General features: G+C 34.5%; 1 protein-coding gene across 1 annotated transcript; it reads left to right on the plus strand.

Annotated features, from left to right (window-relative positions):
* Nucleotides 1–4,259, plus strand: LOC142345625 (uncharacterized). The gene is made up of 2 exons (XM_075397773.1): nt 1–1,546; nt 3,221–4,259. Exons 1-2 carry the CDS (start codon nt 415–417, stop codon nt 4,189–4,191), a joined length of 2,103 nt encoding a protein of 700 aa, XP_075253888.1. The 5' UTR covers nt 1–414; the 3' UTR covers nt 4,192–4,259.
* Nucleotides 4,260–17,326: the final 13,067 nt, after the last annotated feature.

The raw sequence follows: 17,326 nt of genomic DNA on the forward strand, positions 1-17,326 counted from the left end.
AAACAAAAACATATACCATTTTTGAACATATCGTACATATACTACCAAATACTCTTATGTTTAGTATATTATAGATTACGGCGTGCGTTTATTCACCTTTATTAGACATATAATCACAATTTGAAACCTTTATACATATAAAATCTTTCAAACGCTCTTTGTACACGGTTTTTGTTTTTTTGATGGCGCATAAAGTCCAGATGTTTTCTGTATATTGTTTAAAATAATTCGATGACAAGTAATTGTCTTATCTGAGAATGGTAAAGACTAAAGCAGAGCCATTGTTTAGTCCGAGCGGCCATTTATTCAGATAATACAAAATGACAAAATAAAATACCGAAAATGTGAACAAATTGAGAAAAAAACTGTCAAAAACCAATTGATCGGCCCTTTTGTTTTCTTTACTAACTATTCATGACTTCAAGTTTGAACCAGAGCTGCGAAAATATCACAATAATAACCACCGAAGCAACCACGGTCAATATCAATTTTTCATACCAGAAGAAAAACTCTGAAAGAAGGTTGCTTAATAATTCATCAACGCTGTGTGAACAAGAAACAGAGCCGGCAGACGAAATTGAAAACAAAAATAATGAAACTGAAAAAATGCAAATGTGCCAAGTCGCAAAAGGCGAAAGTATTCACAATGGAGAAAATAATGACCCAAATTCCTCAACCCCCCAAGTAACCAACGCAGTAATAAATTCCATTCAAGTTAATGTGGAAAAATACCAGAAAGCCTTGCATCAAAATTATCGATCGGATGGAGAAAAAGACTACCCAACGCAAATTTTACCTGGAATTGAAAATACATGCGACAACTTTGAAAAGCCAGTGGATAAAGTAAATTTGGCTAAAAAGGACCCAGATTCTGCCCAAATATTTGACCAGACAGTTACATGCAGTGACTATGCTGAATCGCCCCCTGAGAACAGAACGGCCGATATTTTGCAAAGTGACAATTTTTCCACTAAATTTTCACAAAATAGCAACCAAGCTTTAAATTCAGACCCTTTATCGGAGAGCAAAAAGTTGACCCAAGAAATTGAGCCAAGACAAGAAAACACCACAACAGTAACATCAGAACTGTCAATCAATTTGGAACCGACGTCATCTGAAATCGGCACCAATTCGGCTAATTTAAAAGTCGACATGGTGAAACGCAAGAAAAAATCTGAATCGTTTGTCATCGATTTCGGAGCGCCTCAAAAAACGGTTATTAGTCCGAAAAAGAAGCTAAGCTCAGGTAACCTACAAGACAGTTTCCAGAAATTCCAGCAAATGAAAATTGACCAATTGAAACAGCAGAAAAAGTTGCGAAAAGCACAACAAAAACGAAAACAGAAAGAAAGAGCAAAACCTGAAAATATGTGGAATTTAAGGATGCGGTTTTTGCACGAGCTGAAGAAGTACATGGGAGTGCCTTATGCTAAGCGATACTTTAAGCCAGGCGAGCCAGAATATGAATCGAAGATATTTTTGGATTGTTGTGGTTTGGTGAGACGGGCACTGTGGAATCTTCAGTTTCTGTTCGGATTTAGAATAGGTGAGTTCATCATTAACCAATAGGAATTATAAACAAGGTATAGGATGGGCGGGGGGGGGGTGGTCATTTGTTGTGGGAACAAACTTTGGATCCTTCGATGTTTTTGATTTTTTTTAAAATAAACACAAATTTTACATGAATGATTTTACTCCCGTACCTTACCTCCAGACCAGATCAGAACTGGAACAGAGTAAATTCAGAAAAACTCTCAGAGCTGAATCAGAGTCTGATCAGGTCACTTTTTACGCTTGACAGAGTAGCTCCAGAGTAGAAGTATGTGGTTACCCTTGACGGAAGAGCTCCCAGAGTAGCCCTATTCTGGGTTATCCTAGACAGAGTTGGGCCCAGAGCATGCCTACACTGGTACAACTCTTGACAGAGCTGGCTCAGAGATGTTGGCTCTGCTAAGAGGCAACAAAAAGCAACATTCTGATCACAGACACATCTAGAGTCTGATGGATTTGATCAGAACCAAAGGGGTCCAGCTGAAAGAAAATGCTGGTCCACTTAAGAGGGAAAATTGATTAACACGACTATTATTATGCAAAGCTGTCCAAGTTCACCCATTGAGTCAGAAACGTGCACTAACGGTATACTAATTTTTTCACAGCGGTTGGGCTTTTTTTCATTCGCAGTACTTTTAGAATAGTCTTTTCTTTAGATAATATTAATACTTCAAACATCATTTTTTATGAAATGAACGTATTATAGCAATAAATTAAGTTTTATTCTGTGATCAACTCTATCAAGACTGACAACAGAGTAGACCTACTCTGTGACCAACTCTGTCAAGACAGACTCCAGAGTAGATCTACTCTGGGTTCTACACTGTCAAGGCAAATTCCAGAATAGACATACTCTGTGCTCTACTCTCTTAAGACAAGACCCAGAGTTGAGAGGTCTCGTACTCTGGAGGAGCTCTGTTTCAGCTCTGATAGCGCACCTAACGCTGGAATTACCCTGCTCCAGGTCTGATCTACTCTGGGGTTTCGGTAAGGGATTGTAAAAACGGCCGAACACCTAAAACCAGACCAACTTTGTGGCGCTTTATTTTCGTCAACGATTTGGCTGAAAAATTGATGATTTTTTCAGAATAATCCAGGGCGAGTTGATTTTTTTGGGCGTTTTATTGCTGAAAGGTTTAACAAATGTTTTTGTTTGTTAATTTATTACAAATGTATGACAATGATGAAAAACTGACCTTTTAATTGTTAGATTGCGCGGATATGGTCAAATTAAGGATTCAAAACACATTTTTTTTGTCTCTATACTGATTTGATATTTCAACCTTCTATTTGAGCAATTTTAGATTTGAATATCTGCAACCAACTGTTAGAAGGATGAGATAAAACAACTTGAAGAAAAGTGTTCTTAAGGTAACCTTCATAAGAACTTTTCCTAGTTCAACGTATACTTGGCTAGAAAAATGAAGCCTTGAGGAACAAGAAAGAACGTGAGAACGGGTTATAAGAGATGCCCAAGATCGAGAGCTTAAGACCAGTTGAAGTAAATGGCTAGCACACTAGGCCTGCATGTAAGAGATGCAGACTCAAAGCCAGTACTGGTGCATTTTCACAGTAATTGCATCTGCATAGACCACCATTAATATCCCTTTGCATTTTATATTCTGGTCAAATTTTTTGGCGGAAAAATCTAATTCTTAGCTTGTTTCAGGACCCTGGAACCAAGCTTACATGTTCGACACTCTACCGATAGACATAAAAGACGAAAAAGACATGAAACCTGGCGATTTAGTTTTTATATCTGGCATTTACAACGAGGGCATTAAGTTCAAAAACTCCCCTCATAACATGAAGCACATTGAAGTATGGCTCGGAAAAGGGCAAAAAACAATTGGCTCCCGGTGGCAACGTGGAACTGTCAGCATTTTCGATTCTTACAAGTTCGAGTCTAAAACTTACCATGACATGCAGTACCATTTCAAGTCTATCGATACTTGGTTGAAAGGGTTTTGCAAAAGTGCATGCGTCGAACACCCTTGGAAACTAAAATCACGACCGGTAATGTTTTCTGAAAAATCTGTCTTTGCTAAGAAGAAACTCGGAAAGAAGAAATCGATAGAAAAAGAACCAAGAAACAAAAACAGCGCGAAACCTGCAGAGAAACAAACAGCGAACAACAAACGGGCGAAATCAGCGATTAAAATGTCAAGAAGCAAAGTAGACAAACCAGCCAAAGGAACGACACAATTTAGATCGAAAGCGGACTTAGAGGACACAAAGACTTTAATCTCACAAGAGTTTGTTACTGATTTTGGCGACCTTGACCTTGAAGGTGACATTGAACAAGCGGCGGAGGCGGCACAACAAGAAGAACTCTCGGCGGCTCACGGTGCACAATCTAGAGGTCAAATTAACGGAGATGACGCAGTTGGAGACGATTTTGACCTTGAAGGAGCTGAAGACTGTTTTAATGACGGGATGGGAGACGAGGAGAGCGACAGTGATCAAGAGGAATTATTTGATCAGGATGACGAGGAATCGAACGGTCTTGACGATGATGACGATGACGATGAGGGTTTCAGTTATCACGATGAGGATTCTTCATTATTTGCGTCATCATTGGAAGATCCGATGCACAGTAATGGAGAGCTCTTAACTAACCCGTTTGACGATTTTTTATAAGCAAAAATAGTTTCCAAAAAACTTCATAAATATTTTCACAGAATGAATTTAATACCTTTTTCCAGCAAGTGTTTATTGAAGGAGCTAAGGGAGATTTAGGCAATTTTGAGTTTATACGTCCCTTATTTTTGATGGATAAGTTTTGTGTTTCATCTCTCGGTTGCATTTTTCAAATTGATTGTTTACTACTCTGTTTGATTTATTTAAGTGACCTTTTTCAAAAACAAACGTCATTTTTTTTAAAAAAAGCAGTAAATTTTGAAATTATTTTGACTGCTTATTCGTTGATTTTTCTTTATCATTCTCCACAGAAAATACTTTTCCAGCTCAGCTTAATTGGGCGTAGAAGTGAAGAAAATTATGCCATTCATGAACAACCCGCAGCTGAAATATTTATTTAAAGAATAATCTTTAACCGGCTTATCTTAATTTTTAAAGCGAAACTAATTGTTTATCCTTTAGATCTTTTGCTGTAAAAAAGTTCGAATTTGTGCATACTTTTTAACTCAATTCCTCAGACGCCAATCAACTCAACAAGTTCAGATGCTGACGAAATGAATTTTTTAATACATTGTTTTGCAGAACAAAAACAAAAAATGTAAAATCTTTTATCATAAAAATTTTCTCGCTACTTTTTGTTACTTTGAGTAATTTCTATAATGATTTGGATGAAGCTGCGCAGTTCTGAGCAAACTAGAGTCAATGGAGAGAAAAAGGAAAGACAAAGTGATCAAAATATCTTAATAAATTTTTTGTGTTTTGCTTTCCTGGATTTACTTGTTAGCAATTACCAAATTCGAATAAGCAATCAACCGCGGGCAGTGAAATCTGTCACTTGACGTGAAAGATAAATGATTGAATTTGATTTTTGTCACAAACTATGTACCGTTGTTGTGCATAGCATTCAATGACAACATTTATGGATGGGCACTTTTTTTATAATAATCAACTTATTGTCATTTTTTTGAATGCAGAGTTCAAAGGAGTAACCGGTTAATTATACTGACCAAAATGTGGAAAACTCACCTTGAATTAGTTTAGTTTGAAATTATTTTGGCGATCAACTACAGCTTTATGGTTAACAGAATTATTCAACAAAAAATGTTCTGCCAAATAGAGCGAACAATCTCAAATTGTGCTTTTTTTTTGTTTTGGCTCTAAATAACATTTTTATATCAGGTTATTTTTTTATTTTATAAAGTAATTTCATGGCAACGTTTGGAAGGTACATTCAATGATTTTTAATGAATTGGTTTAACTTTGAACATTCAATGAACTTTGGATTTTTTGTGTTTAAAGACTTGTGTTTTTTTGTGTTGATAAATCTGAGTGCGATACAAATCTTTTCTTTTAAAATAGCAACACTTACTACCACTCACAGATAATATGAAAAGATATAATTGGTAAAATCTTTAAGAGACCTGGTTTTTTAAGCTTACTTTATGTAATTTTGCTCGCCTCTAATTTAAGAAATGTTTTGTAACTACAAACTTAAAATTAAAATGTTCAAGAGACTGACGGAGTGGGTGGAGGTGAATGCGTGTTTGTTTTTCATCCAATTTTGCGCACAATTTTGACTGTTGCTTTGCATACTTTACGTTTTTCTCAAAAATAATTCCTGAGGGACAGCTTTCATTATTAACAAGTTTTGCAATTTTACAATCCAATTTGGGTAAAAGGATCAAGAAATAATCACTAAAAATATCTAATACCCAAAACTTTCTAATTAATTTTGGAGAAGCGTTAAATTTGGAGAACAGTTTCTGGCCAAGTATCTCTCAACTGCTTCGAGGCATCACTTCGATAGACTTCTTTGAAGCCTAATGATGACCTCTCAGATCTGAGTGATGTGCTTATTTTTACCAAATAGCATACCCGGTGATTCTTAAAAACCAATTTAATATATCATGAACAAAATTTAATTTTTGCGAGCCTTTGAATCAATAAGGCTAGGGGAGTTTTTTGAACAGACAAGAATCTCTTTGACATCAAAAATTGTTTTTCTCTCGAGAGTTTTTGTTTTGGAATTCATCAGGGGAATCGAAGAAAGTTTAAATTTTATGACATCAGTATGTTTCGGCATTTTAAATTTTTTAAATCTTATCTTTCGGTGACTATTTTATGTCAACGAAGTCAACGCAACTTTAATATTAGTTTCAGTTTGAAACCGTTCATGGATTTCGGCATATGATGCGGTAATCAAAACTTCGACTTTGAATTGTCGGAGCCTTGCAACTTTAATTCAATTTATGTTTTTCATTAAATGCAACAAAAACAACGTGATTCGAAGTAAAACGTCATAATGTTATCTGATTTCATCAAAAACACTTGTTTTTTTACTTTCAGGTCTTCTTGAGCGTAAAGCATTTAAGTCTTTAAAACATTTAAAACAAGCTCCATCATTAAAAAACAGCTAATTCTTAGCCTCCTTTGCGTCGAAGTTCTACAACATTTAAAATTTGTGCCTTTTTTGCAGCTCTTTTCCCACATATCACTGGTACTGCCGAAGTTTTTCTTAAGTTGTCATGTTGAAATTTTTGAAAATAATTAGAGAATTGGACTAATAATTATTGGTGTTTTTGGATGCATGCAGTTTTTCCTAATACAAGCTCCTCTCACTCTTGCAAAAATTGTTTATGACTCATACATAAAAGTTTAAAAATGTTTGGTTGGGATTATGCGCAAGCACTTTTTTAATTTTAAACAAAAAAAAATGAACAAAATTTATTCAGAACACTGCTTTTTTTCTCCCTGGAAAGGCCTGATTTGTTGACCAAAAATATTTTCCTTAGTTTTATAGCTTTAGGGATCTAAATGTAGACAAAAATTATACGAAATTAACACTAAATTCATAAAATCATGAAACTAACTTTAGCATATCCTTTAATAGTGCTGGAGTTTTTCAAACAGCATAGTTTGATCAAATGATCTAATTGCCATCGAAAAAGGTAACTCTTGATAGAATTTTTGCAGTGTTTTTGTCATAGAATTCATTAATAGGTATCCATGTGCTCCTACAAATGTAGCTTTGCGCGTTTTTGGCTTTTCGAACGTTAAAAGTTTTCCATATGTAGTAATTACCCTCATATCCGGTATATCGACTGAAAGAGACGGAATATTTAGTACCCACTTTGAGATGGAGAGTATCAAAGAAGACGTCAAGCGTTCCATACACATTTTGAACTCCTAATCGGAATCGACCTTTAGAACACTCGATATAATCAGACCATATAGCGCTATAAAATTTCTCGATGAAGGGAAAATTGATGTGAAACGTCTGAAACTGTCTGTCATTAACTTGAATTTGTTCATGACAAAAATGAACTTTCAAGTCGGTTGAGGGTGCGTGATCTGATAAGGTTTCGTTTTGTTCACTTTGAACGTCTGAAATGATTTCACTCGCAGTTTCGTCAGCAAAATCTTCTTCATCAAGTTCAACTTGAATAGATTTGTCAATGAAAGTTGCAGAAACCTTTTGATCAGGTCCGGTACGTTTATTTTTAGACTTTGTTGATATTGTTTGCATTTCTTTATCTAATTTGTTTGTTTCTGTTTGCGTTTCGCAATGAACTAATTTATCAATCGGCAATTCGGGGATATCATGTTGATCGAAACTGTCTCCATCAAGGAACCATTTCATCAATGTCATATCCAGACAACTGTTGCTTCCCGAAGCAAATTGTCCCAGTTTTTCCCATTTTCGCTTGAGAAGATCCCGGCTCGCTTCCATATAAGTCTTCGCACCTAGGACTTCGTTGTAAGACTTTATCAATGTCTGGCTGACAGAGATCTTTTCTTCTAGTTTCTCCAATTTTTTATCCTTCAATTCGCATCTTTTTTCCATAAAACTTTGCAGAATTTTTTGGGCGTTGGGGCGAAAGTTGACAAAGTCGTGGTTTTCATGCTTCAAACTGTCAATACAATCAGCACAAATTAATTCTTCGCAATTTTTGCACCAATATTTGAGTTTCATTTCAACATGCGTGGAACAAAATATGTCATTCTCATCATTTCGATTTGTTTTCTTTTTAACGTCTTGATTTTGTTGTTTTGTTTGCTCTTGAAGGAAGTCTCGCACGCCATACATGGGTTTCAAATCTTGAATATCAACATTGCTTTCAACCCCACAAATTGCACATTTGATAATTTTGTTCCTTTTCAGGGCGTTTAAACACGTTCTCGGAAGTCCGCAGTAACAGTGTCCGCATGGTAGTTGTCGCGGGTCATAGAGCACGTCTGTACAAATGACACACTCCGGCAATTTTAAATCAGAATTTTGAGCCAAGTTCATTTGAATAGTATAAAAAGAACTTCAGGAAACAAAATTGATGACTTTTTTAACAATGATTCGTTAACAATTTCTGAGAAATAGCGTTTCTGTTTTTTTTTTCAAAACGCACGTTCAGCTGGTACAAATTTTTCTAGTTTTTCTTACATGTTATGTTCAGGTTTTCAGAACACAAACTAGAAACAGAGAAAAATAAAAGAGTATTAAATTCTTTTAACGTTCAGAGGTTAAATGCACGAAGAAATAGCGTCTTGCTGATTGTATATAAAATTGATGATTGATTATAGAATAAACTGATATTTGCATGTTGCGAATTCAATGCCTGAAATAAGCTATAGCAATTCAGAAAATAGAAGAACGACAAATAGTTGCGAAATGTCATCAATTATAGACAAACCTAACTATAATACCTCTCAGTCTTATAAACATATTCGATGACGTAATCTCTGACGCAACTTCGATTACTCAATTTAAATCAAATCACTTTATTATTTATTTCCCGGACCCCAGTGCCATAGTAAATCAGTACTGAAACAATGTATTCCAATTGTATATCGTCGGCCCAGTGTATCAATGTACTTTTTTCTCATACTTTTTTCAGAAAATAGACTGATCAATACTTTTTTTCTGAAAATAGACTGATCATACGTGATTTTGATTTGCATGATTTTCGTTGGAAAATTATGACAAAATATGAAAATTTCGAAAATAAAATTAAAACTTTGACTGATGCACTTTCTGAGCATGACGATGTCTTACAATTAATTGTTGTCAAACCTCCTTTTTCCTCCTTTTTAAGTCTGAGAAAAAGTTGATTCAGTGTATTCACAGTATGCATATCAAGATTGCCCAGTTCAAACCCAGAATTGGATTTTCTACTGTTCAGAGTGTTTTCAGGATGGTTTTTTTTACGATTTATTGCCTGAACAGGGTAAAAATGACAGGATCATAATCTGTTCATAGTAAAAAAACAGACTGAGAAAACTGAGAAATAATCTGATTCAGCGCTGATTTATAATGTTACTATGCTCCAGGCTACTCTGTGTTAGTTAATCTACTTTTCTTTAGAATAGTAATAATATAATCAAGTTTTAGAGCGTTCATAAATTTCAAGAGTCTCAAAGAACTAACTGAAATATGTTATCAGTAATCTTGCATTTTGTTCAAGTTTAACATATGTTTGACTAGCGACGCCAGATATAATTTCAGTAAATAATTTCATTTGTTTGTATTAGTTAAATTGACCAAAAAGTTATAAATTGAGTTTTGCGAGCATTCTGAAAATTGGAAGTTGTTAAATTGCATGCGATGCAATTCTAGTGAGGGAGGAAAAGCAGTATTAAAATTTCGTTTTCCGAGTTTTTGTTCAGACAGAGCGGTCCTAAAACTTATCCATCACCTTTTATCATCAGAAAAACTGAACAATTGAAATTGAAATAGGGCAATTCCCCTTTTGTTCAAATATAGCTAATATTTCATGGCCCTTTTTTCACATTGTTAACAGAACTCAAAGTAGTTTTCCCTCAATTTGCAGTTTAATTGAACGCAGCAGTACACCAATGAAGAAAAAGGTTGGCTTCTTCAAATTTTCTATATTTTTAACACCTGATTGCTCATTTTTTATTTACCTTTAACATAAACATTTCTTACAAACAAAATAAGAGATATTCTTTAAATCTTATTATTGATCTAAACTCGGTCATTGACAACAAAACAAAGGCAATAAAAATCATTTTTTAAACTACTTAAAATTTCTCTCAAAATCTTTGAGGTCACTTTTTATATGTTGGTTTGCTCGACGAAAATACACAAAGTTTCCACCGTCTGTGAACCATTCAATTGAAAGTTTCCGACTCACCGATTACATACTGAGAAGCAAACAGTTTGAAGGCTGCGTGATATGGTCTCTGATAATTGTAATTTTGTTTCTTGTGTCTACACAGACTTCGCATTGCTGCGGAGGAGTAACATCTTTAGCATTTTTCATAAATTGGTGACCGTTAAATGTATGGTCTTACAAACTTCATTACGTTGCCGTCATACAGGGTTTGATTTTGATTTTTACAGCTGCGTAAGTGTTGAAAATAGTGCTTGTTTACTGATTTAATTTCCTTGCTGTGCTCAAACTCTTGGTATCTAAAATTATTCTGTAACAAGATAATGTTGGCTCATTTTCTAAAACTATGACTTGATCTTTTTATTTCTAACTGCAAAACCTGTTTATTTTTTGTTGAACTTGTATAATAAAATGGAATTGATTGTTCTGCAATATCAGTACAATTTGCATCGACTAATTTTCAATTAATCTTGCCACAAAAAAAACATTTTGAATTATTATGAAGAATTTTTCAGCAAGAAACCATTGCCGTTTCATTCCAAAGCAAGGAAAGTCCTATTATGAGTCTACGGTACGCGAGTGAAAAGGAAAATTAACCGGAATTGTAGTTTGCAAAAGCAAACTCTGATGGTCAAAAGAATTCTGATGAGTCATTTCGCAAGAAAGAAATTTTGATGGGTCCTCAGTAGGAAGTTTTAACGAAAACCTAAAACTTTTGAATTTTTCCAGCAATGTGGTGTCCGATAATACTTCCCGATAAAAAAATAAAGTCTAAAGACATTGAGTGTGATCTTGTGTTTTTGACGCATGAAACACCGTTCGACTAAATTTTTGAAAAACTGAAATATATTAAGATTACATTGCAGATTTTTAATATATCTTTTGGGGCTAGAACGGATCTATCAGGTTATTATGCCTCTCTTCAACCTGCATTGCTGTGTAGAAACACTATTACAAAAGCATTTTTATGTTGCTGGGTAATTTTTGGCGCGGTACTCTTAACTCAGTGGAAATCAAATTTTAGAAAATTTGTGAACCCTAAGAACAAAAAAAATAAGAATTTAGATTGAAACCTGATGTAGTTGTGTTTTGTTATTGTTTGCTGTAGAATCTGAGAAAAACTGCTGATATATAATAGTGGTATGTTAGATACATTGAATAATGTGGTTAAATTTTCTCTTCCTACTCTTTTTTTCCACTAAGAAAAATCTGGGAAGTTTGAGAGGTTTTGCTAAAAAAAGAACTTATACACAACATTTTCAGGTATTTTTTCAGACTTTCAAACTACCTCCAAAAAACGCTAATTTCTGCTCTAATTTTATGACTAGCTGCATACTTTTAAGTCTGAAAATATAGCCTTGTTTACGTTCTTACAGTGCTTACTATTCTGAAACAATGGTTCTTTTGCAATTAGTTTTGTACAAATTTGGTGCAATAATGAGTTATCACTTTGGCAATGTCCAAAAATATTACAACTTTTGATTATATTCGTCATGTTTTTTTTTCTGTACAACTTTAACTATAAGTTAGCATCTGTGAAAGATTTATATCTGTAAAATCAAAATCGAATATCGATGTCTTGATTTTTTTAAATGTTCAACAACTTCAGCTAAAAGAAAACCAAAAAAGGCAATTACTGAAGTAAGTAACATCAACCTATAGTTTGCACCCATCTTCACATCGATGTATTTGTTGACAGCACTGACAATTTTAATTTTAACAGTTTGCCGCAAAATGTTTTCCAAAATTGAAGTGTTGAGTATGAATTGGTGAAAGGGTTCCATCGAAAACTTTGATAGCCCAAGCAATTAAAAATTCCGGAAATAAACTGCTCTTTTATATCAACAGCTTGAAAAAATCATCAAAATCTATTTTTTTGGTTTCCGTGTTTTTGTTAACATTTCTTACAAAAGTAATTTTAGAAACTTTCTGGAACAAAAAATTTAAAAAACCATGTGTTGAATATAAATCGTTCATTGGGTTCCATCGAAAGTTTAAGCAATTTTATTTAGCAGAGTACCTTGGTTTGCGTCAGCTATGTCAAGAAATTACTGGAAAATCTTATTAGAAATCTATTGGTGTCTATTGGTGGTCAAAAAGCCCGATCTACTTGATTTGATTTTGGCTGGACAGGCAAGGATTAATTAAAATTTGTATTTCAATCGTAATACAAATTGAATCCATGTCAACAGAAAATTTGGATACCCATATAAATCAAAATTTTTTTCGAACGTATTGCTTTCTTCGCAAAGTTATTCACTTTTCAAAAATAAAACAAACGTTCATCGCTTGTAAACGAAAAAGCAATGAAATTTCAGATTTCACTGTGTCAAAAAGTTCTAATTTCTGACCTGGACAATATGATGCGTATATGAGAACTGCTTTGCTTTTGCTCAATAATTTCACACAAAAATGTGGAAAAATAATCATTTGTTGAAAAAACTAACTCTCATTTTTGACACCATTGCTTTAGGAATCCAAATAGAAGTGTCTCCCCCTAAAACAACTCCTGTTTTGGTTATGGCATATTGGAAAAAAAAACGTTGGGGAGCACAAACTATTTTATGAATAGAAACATTTGTATATATCAATAATTGAATTACATCTGTTTTAGTTTTTTCTCCTAAAGTTTTAAAAATCAAGGAATTTCAGATTTGGATCCAGATATTGATGTTTCATAGCTATATTTTTTTGCATCATTTGTCTAATGTTTTTATTAGAACCTCTATTCCCGATTGCTGAAAAGTAAGGCGCACAATTTTATTTAACATCTACTCTCTGGAGCAAACGCATAGGCTGATACCCTATGCAAAATTACATCTCTAAACTATGAAGGGCCAGAAACCAGCATCACGGTTCGTGAGGCAGAATGCGCTTCAGACTTTGATACAGACTGATCGAAAACCCACTTCAGAACACTATTTTATTATTATTTCAACCAGTACATAAACTATTAACCTTTTGTTATCAACAATACTTCGTCATATTTATTTTGCTGAAGGGGAAATGTGGTATAGATAGAGAATTCATTGTACAAATTTGCGGCGCTGAATTCATTAACATTAATTAACATCAATTTAGTTCTCTTTCTAGTTCATTTTTTATTGATTAATTTTTCCACTTCCATTTGAAGATCAAATCTAAATCGTTCACGACGTTTTCAATTTGTTTACCTAAAGTTGTGATGCATTGTCTGTCCAAGCTGCCTACCCTTCAGATTTGCCGCCAATTTATTTTTTGGTTGTGATGCTGTAAATGTTGCATGATCATATTGATGATCAAAAATTTGGTAAATATTTGAGTTTCATTCCTTTCAATTCTAATACAATTTACAGTTGATTCTCATTTTGTCCGAACTTCGCTCCGCCAAACGCTCAGTATGAACGAGCTAACATAAGTTGATATTCGCTAAGCGAATCATTAGTTCAAAAGTAAAAACTGTAATCGCAGAGCTGAAAGTATGTCAACGAATATAATTAATCCACTCAGCAAAGATAAGCGTGATTTCGCGTCGCAAATACACATGTAAATCGGAACACACAATTTCGGCAATTCGCCCAGCAAATCAACTAGTTTACATATAACACGATTTTTGTACAACAAAATCAATTAGGTTTAAAGTGATTATAGCACGAAAAATCTTACGCTCAGATCAATTACTAGATTAGAGTTAAAACAAAACAGTTTCTGCCTTTGTCTTTGCAATTTTACCACAATCTTCGAAATGAACATAAGTTTCACAGAATCTTCGTTAGAATCATTATAATCTCAAATCAGTTGAAAGCTCATTGCTTGTTAAATTGATAAACTGTAAAAACTATTCTTATACTTCCGCATACTTTTTTCAAGAATTGTTTCAAACAAGTCATCTTGAGGTTTATTTTTTATTATACTTAGCTTTTTCTCTTTTTCTCTCACAAGCCTCAAGTATCTAATAGCAGCTTTGAATGAAGGTGTTTAAAGATGGCTTCGCTTGGTTGAAAATGTTTTGAACGGTAACGTCCTGAGTCCAATTTTTTAAATATGAGACGATTAATGAAAGAAAGGCTGTTGCACAGTTCTTTAATCGTGGCAATTTTGTTATTGTCATGAGAAAACATCGTTTCTCTTCCGAAATGTCACAATATCTAGAAAAATAACAAAATTTTAGTTGTTTTAAAACAAAGTTCTGCCTTTTCGAAATGCTGTCTATGTTCCCTGGAAAAACCAATCTACGGCTGATCAGGTGAACAAGTCCCCACTTGGAAGTCTGATAGTCCCGTTTTTTTTATTTTGAGCAGTAGTATTCTTAATTATGGACTTGTTCTGTATTTTCTGAATTTTCGACATTATTGATGCGTTTACTGTGTGGATTTTTAGAAATTTTCTGTTTTTTTCTGACATACCTCTGCAAAATGGTTGAGAAGGCCACAATGATTACGTTTCTTACCCAATGCAGGGCAAACCTGACATTTTGTTGGTGTCCAAATTTGTCCCCAACCTCTACATAGAACAGTTGATTCGCGATTGCTTGTTTGGCTGGTTCACTCGAGCATTCCTGCCGCGAAATAAACTGAATTATTGAATTGCATTAATTACGTTGCTGTTGTGGGACGAAATCCTTTGTTGATGTTGACACAGCAATTCTAAGGGTTCTCTCAAGTTCCACTGTGTCTGTTAGAAGTTCATGTTGTATAACGTCATCAAGCATGTTAGCGATGAAAATATCCCAGATGATTGCCTCCTCTTTATTTTCAAAATCACAATTCTGTGCCAATTCCTTTAAAACACTATAGAAATGTTCCACCGTTTCGCCTTTTTTGTTTTCTTGCGAAAAAACATAATAATTGAAAGTGATATTACGAGGTCGAATGAAAGCTATTTCCAGCATTTCCCAGAGTTTCAGAGTTGAAAGATCGTAAATATTGTCGTTTGGAAATTTCTGCGACAAGAGAAGAAGACCGTCAGGTCCGATGCTAAGATAGAGTAAGGAGACACTTTTCTGGTCACATAGTGTCCGCGGTACAGATCTTCCGCCACACAGAATGCTGGCTTCAGTTTTTTTTTCTGACTTTTCAATTCCCATTGAAGTTTCAGCTAATTTTTACCAATTTGGCGATCTCGTTTTGTGTGATCGTTTCCATCCTCGATAGCAATTTCGTATTTTGTTTCGGGTGACAGTTTAACATGAGTCTGTTTTGTTGGAAGCAAAGTGTCTAACGTCAAAATTTATCTTGCAAGAATGCCCAATTTTTAATTGGATTTGCCATTTTTCCCATCGTGTCGGTGGGTCGGATGTAGCTCTTTCCCAAAAGGGTTTTATTGAGAGAAGAATCTTTTGAGACTCGAGTGCTGACTGCGCCATGTCGTACAGAAACTGTGTTCCGCATAAACTGATTTGCTAGGAGAATCTTCGAGTTTGTTTGTTCCGAATAACTCGTGTATTCGCGAAGCGAAATCACACTTATCTTTGCTGGATTATTTCGATTTGTTGACAGATTTTCATGGGTATTCCCTCTACGAATACAGCTTTCACTTTTAAACTAGTGATTCGCTTAGCGATTATCATTTTATGTTAGCTCATATATTCTGAGCGTTTTGCGGAGCGAAGTTCGGATAAAAAAGAATCATCTGAAAATTGTATTAGAATTGAAAGGAATGAAATGCAGAATTTAACCAAAAGTTTGATCATCAATTTGATCATGCAACATTTATAACATCACAACTAATAGGGAAAGTGGCGGCAAAAAATCAAGGTAGACAACGTGGAGGACAGACAATGTATCACAACTTTAAAATAAACAAATTTAAAAAGGCTTAAAACGATTAAGATTTGATCTTCAAATGGAAGTGAACAAATTAATCAATGAAAATGAACTAGAAAGAGAACTAAATTAGGATTAATTACTGTTAAAGAAATTAGAGCCGCAAAATGATACAATGAATTTTCGATCTATACCACAGATATATTCAGACGAAATTGTTTTGCACGCTAGGAGAAAACGCATCGCAAAGAACTCAATGCAGGTTATATCTATGCTGAAATTTTAGAGAACATACCAGCAAAAAGCTGACAAATTCAGTGCACACAGCTAAGAAAAATCGAACCCACATCAACGATTAACGAATTTTTCGTCCGACTGAAATTTGGGTTGTTCATGATCGTGAACTTAAATTAGGTGAAATTGTTGGTGTATCGGCACTTGATTGACGGTATTAATTTTATGCCATGCAATTTCAGGCAAGCTTGCAGAGATCTCATCAAACAACTGATTCCTTCTTATCCTGGGTTAAACTAACTTCTACCAGGGCTAAACGGAAGTGCAGTGGAAAATTTTTGTGTCAAGAATTTTTTTCTCACTCCCATATTGATTCGTTCAGTAAGCCCAACCGTCCTCGTTGCCCACTCTACGAATGTGAGTAGTCCAGCAGAAAATATAAGTCCTTCAGCTTTATATACTTTTTGAAAAGTTTCTGTCTATAAAAAAATCCTTGAGGTCTATGTCACAGAAAATATTGTTCAGCTATCCAGTTGGCTCGGCCAGCCTGAGAATGTGCGCACGCGAACTTCAGTATAACAGAACTTCGCATTTTCGACATGTAAGAGCAAACGATGCGCAGCCGGTTGTCAATGGTCAAAACTTCAATAGTATGCGAGTTTCCAGTCAATCTTGTTTTTGAGCTCAATTTCGGAATGAAAATTTGCCCCGTGAACAAAAACCTGATAAATCTTGATAACAAACATACTAAAACACGGCCAAGATCTTGCCATGTTACATGGAAGATTATATCAAGACATGTACAAACTTGCAATATCTTTGCATGGGTATCAAGAAAAAAGGTCTTGACAAGATTTTTAAGAAAAATTAATCATGTCATGACAGGATGTATTCAGTATTAAAAATTCAAAAGCACCCAAATAGCAAGAATTAGCACCAAATCATAAGAATTATCAACATTTATCAAGAATTAACTAGAATTGTAATGAACTTCGGAAAATGTAGCCAGGTTAGTTAATCAACCAACAAATG

Source organism: Convolutriloba macropyga, chromosome 9 (assembly GCF_964194025.1).
Source record: "Convolutriloba macropyga chromosome 9, txConMacr16.3, whole genome shotgun sequence".
In the NCBI taxonomy this organism is placed as follows: Eukaryota; Metazoa; Xenacoelomorpha; order Acoela; family Convolutidae; genus Convolutriloba; species Convolutriloba macropyga.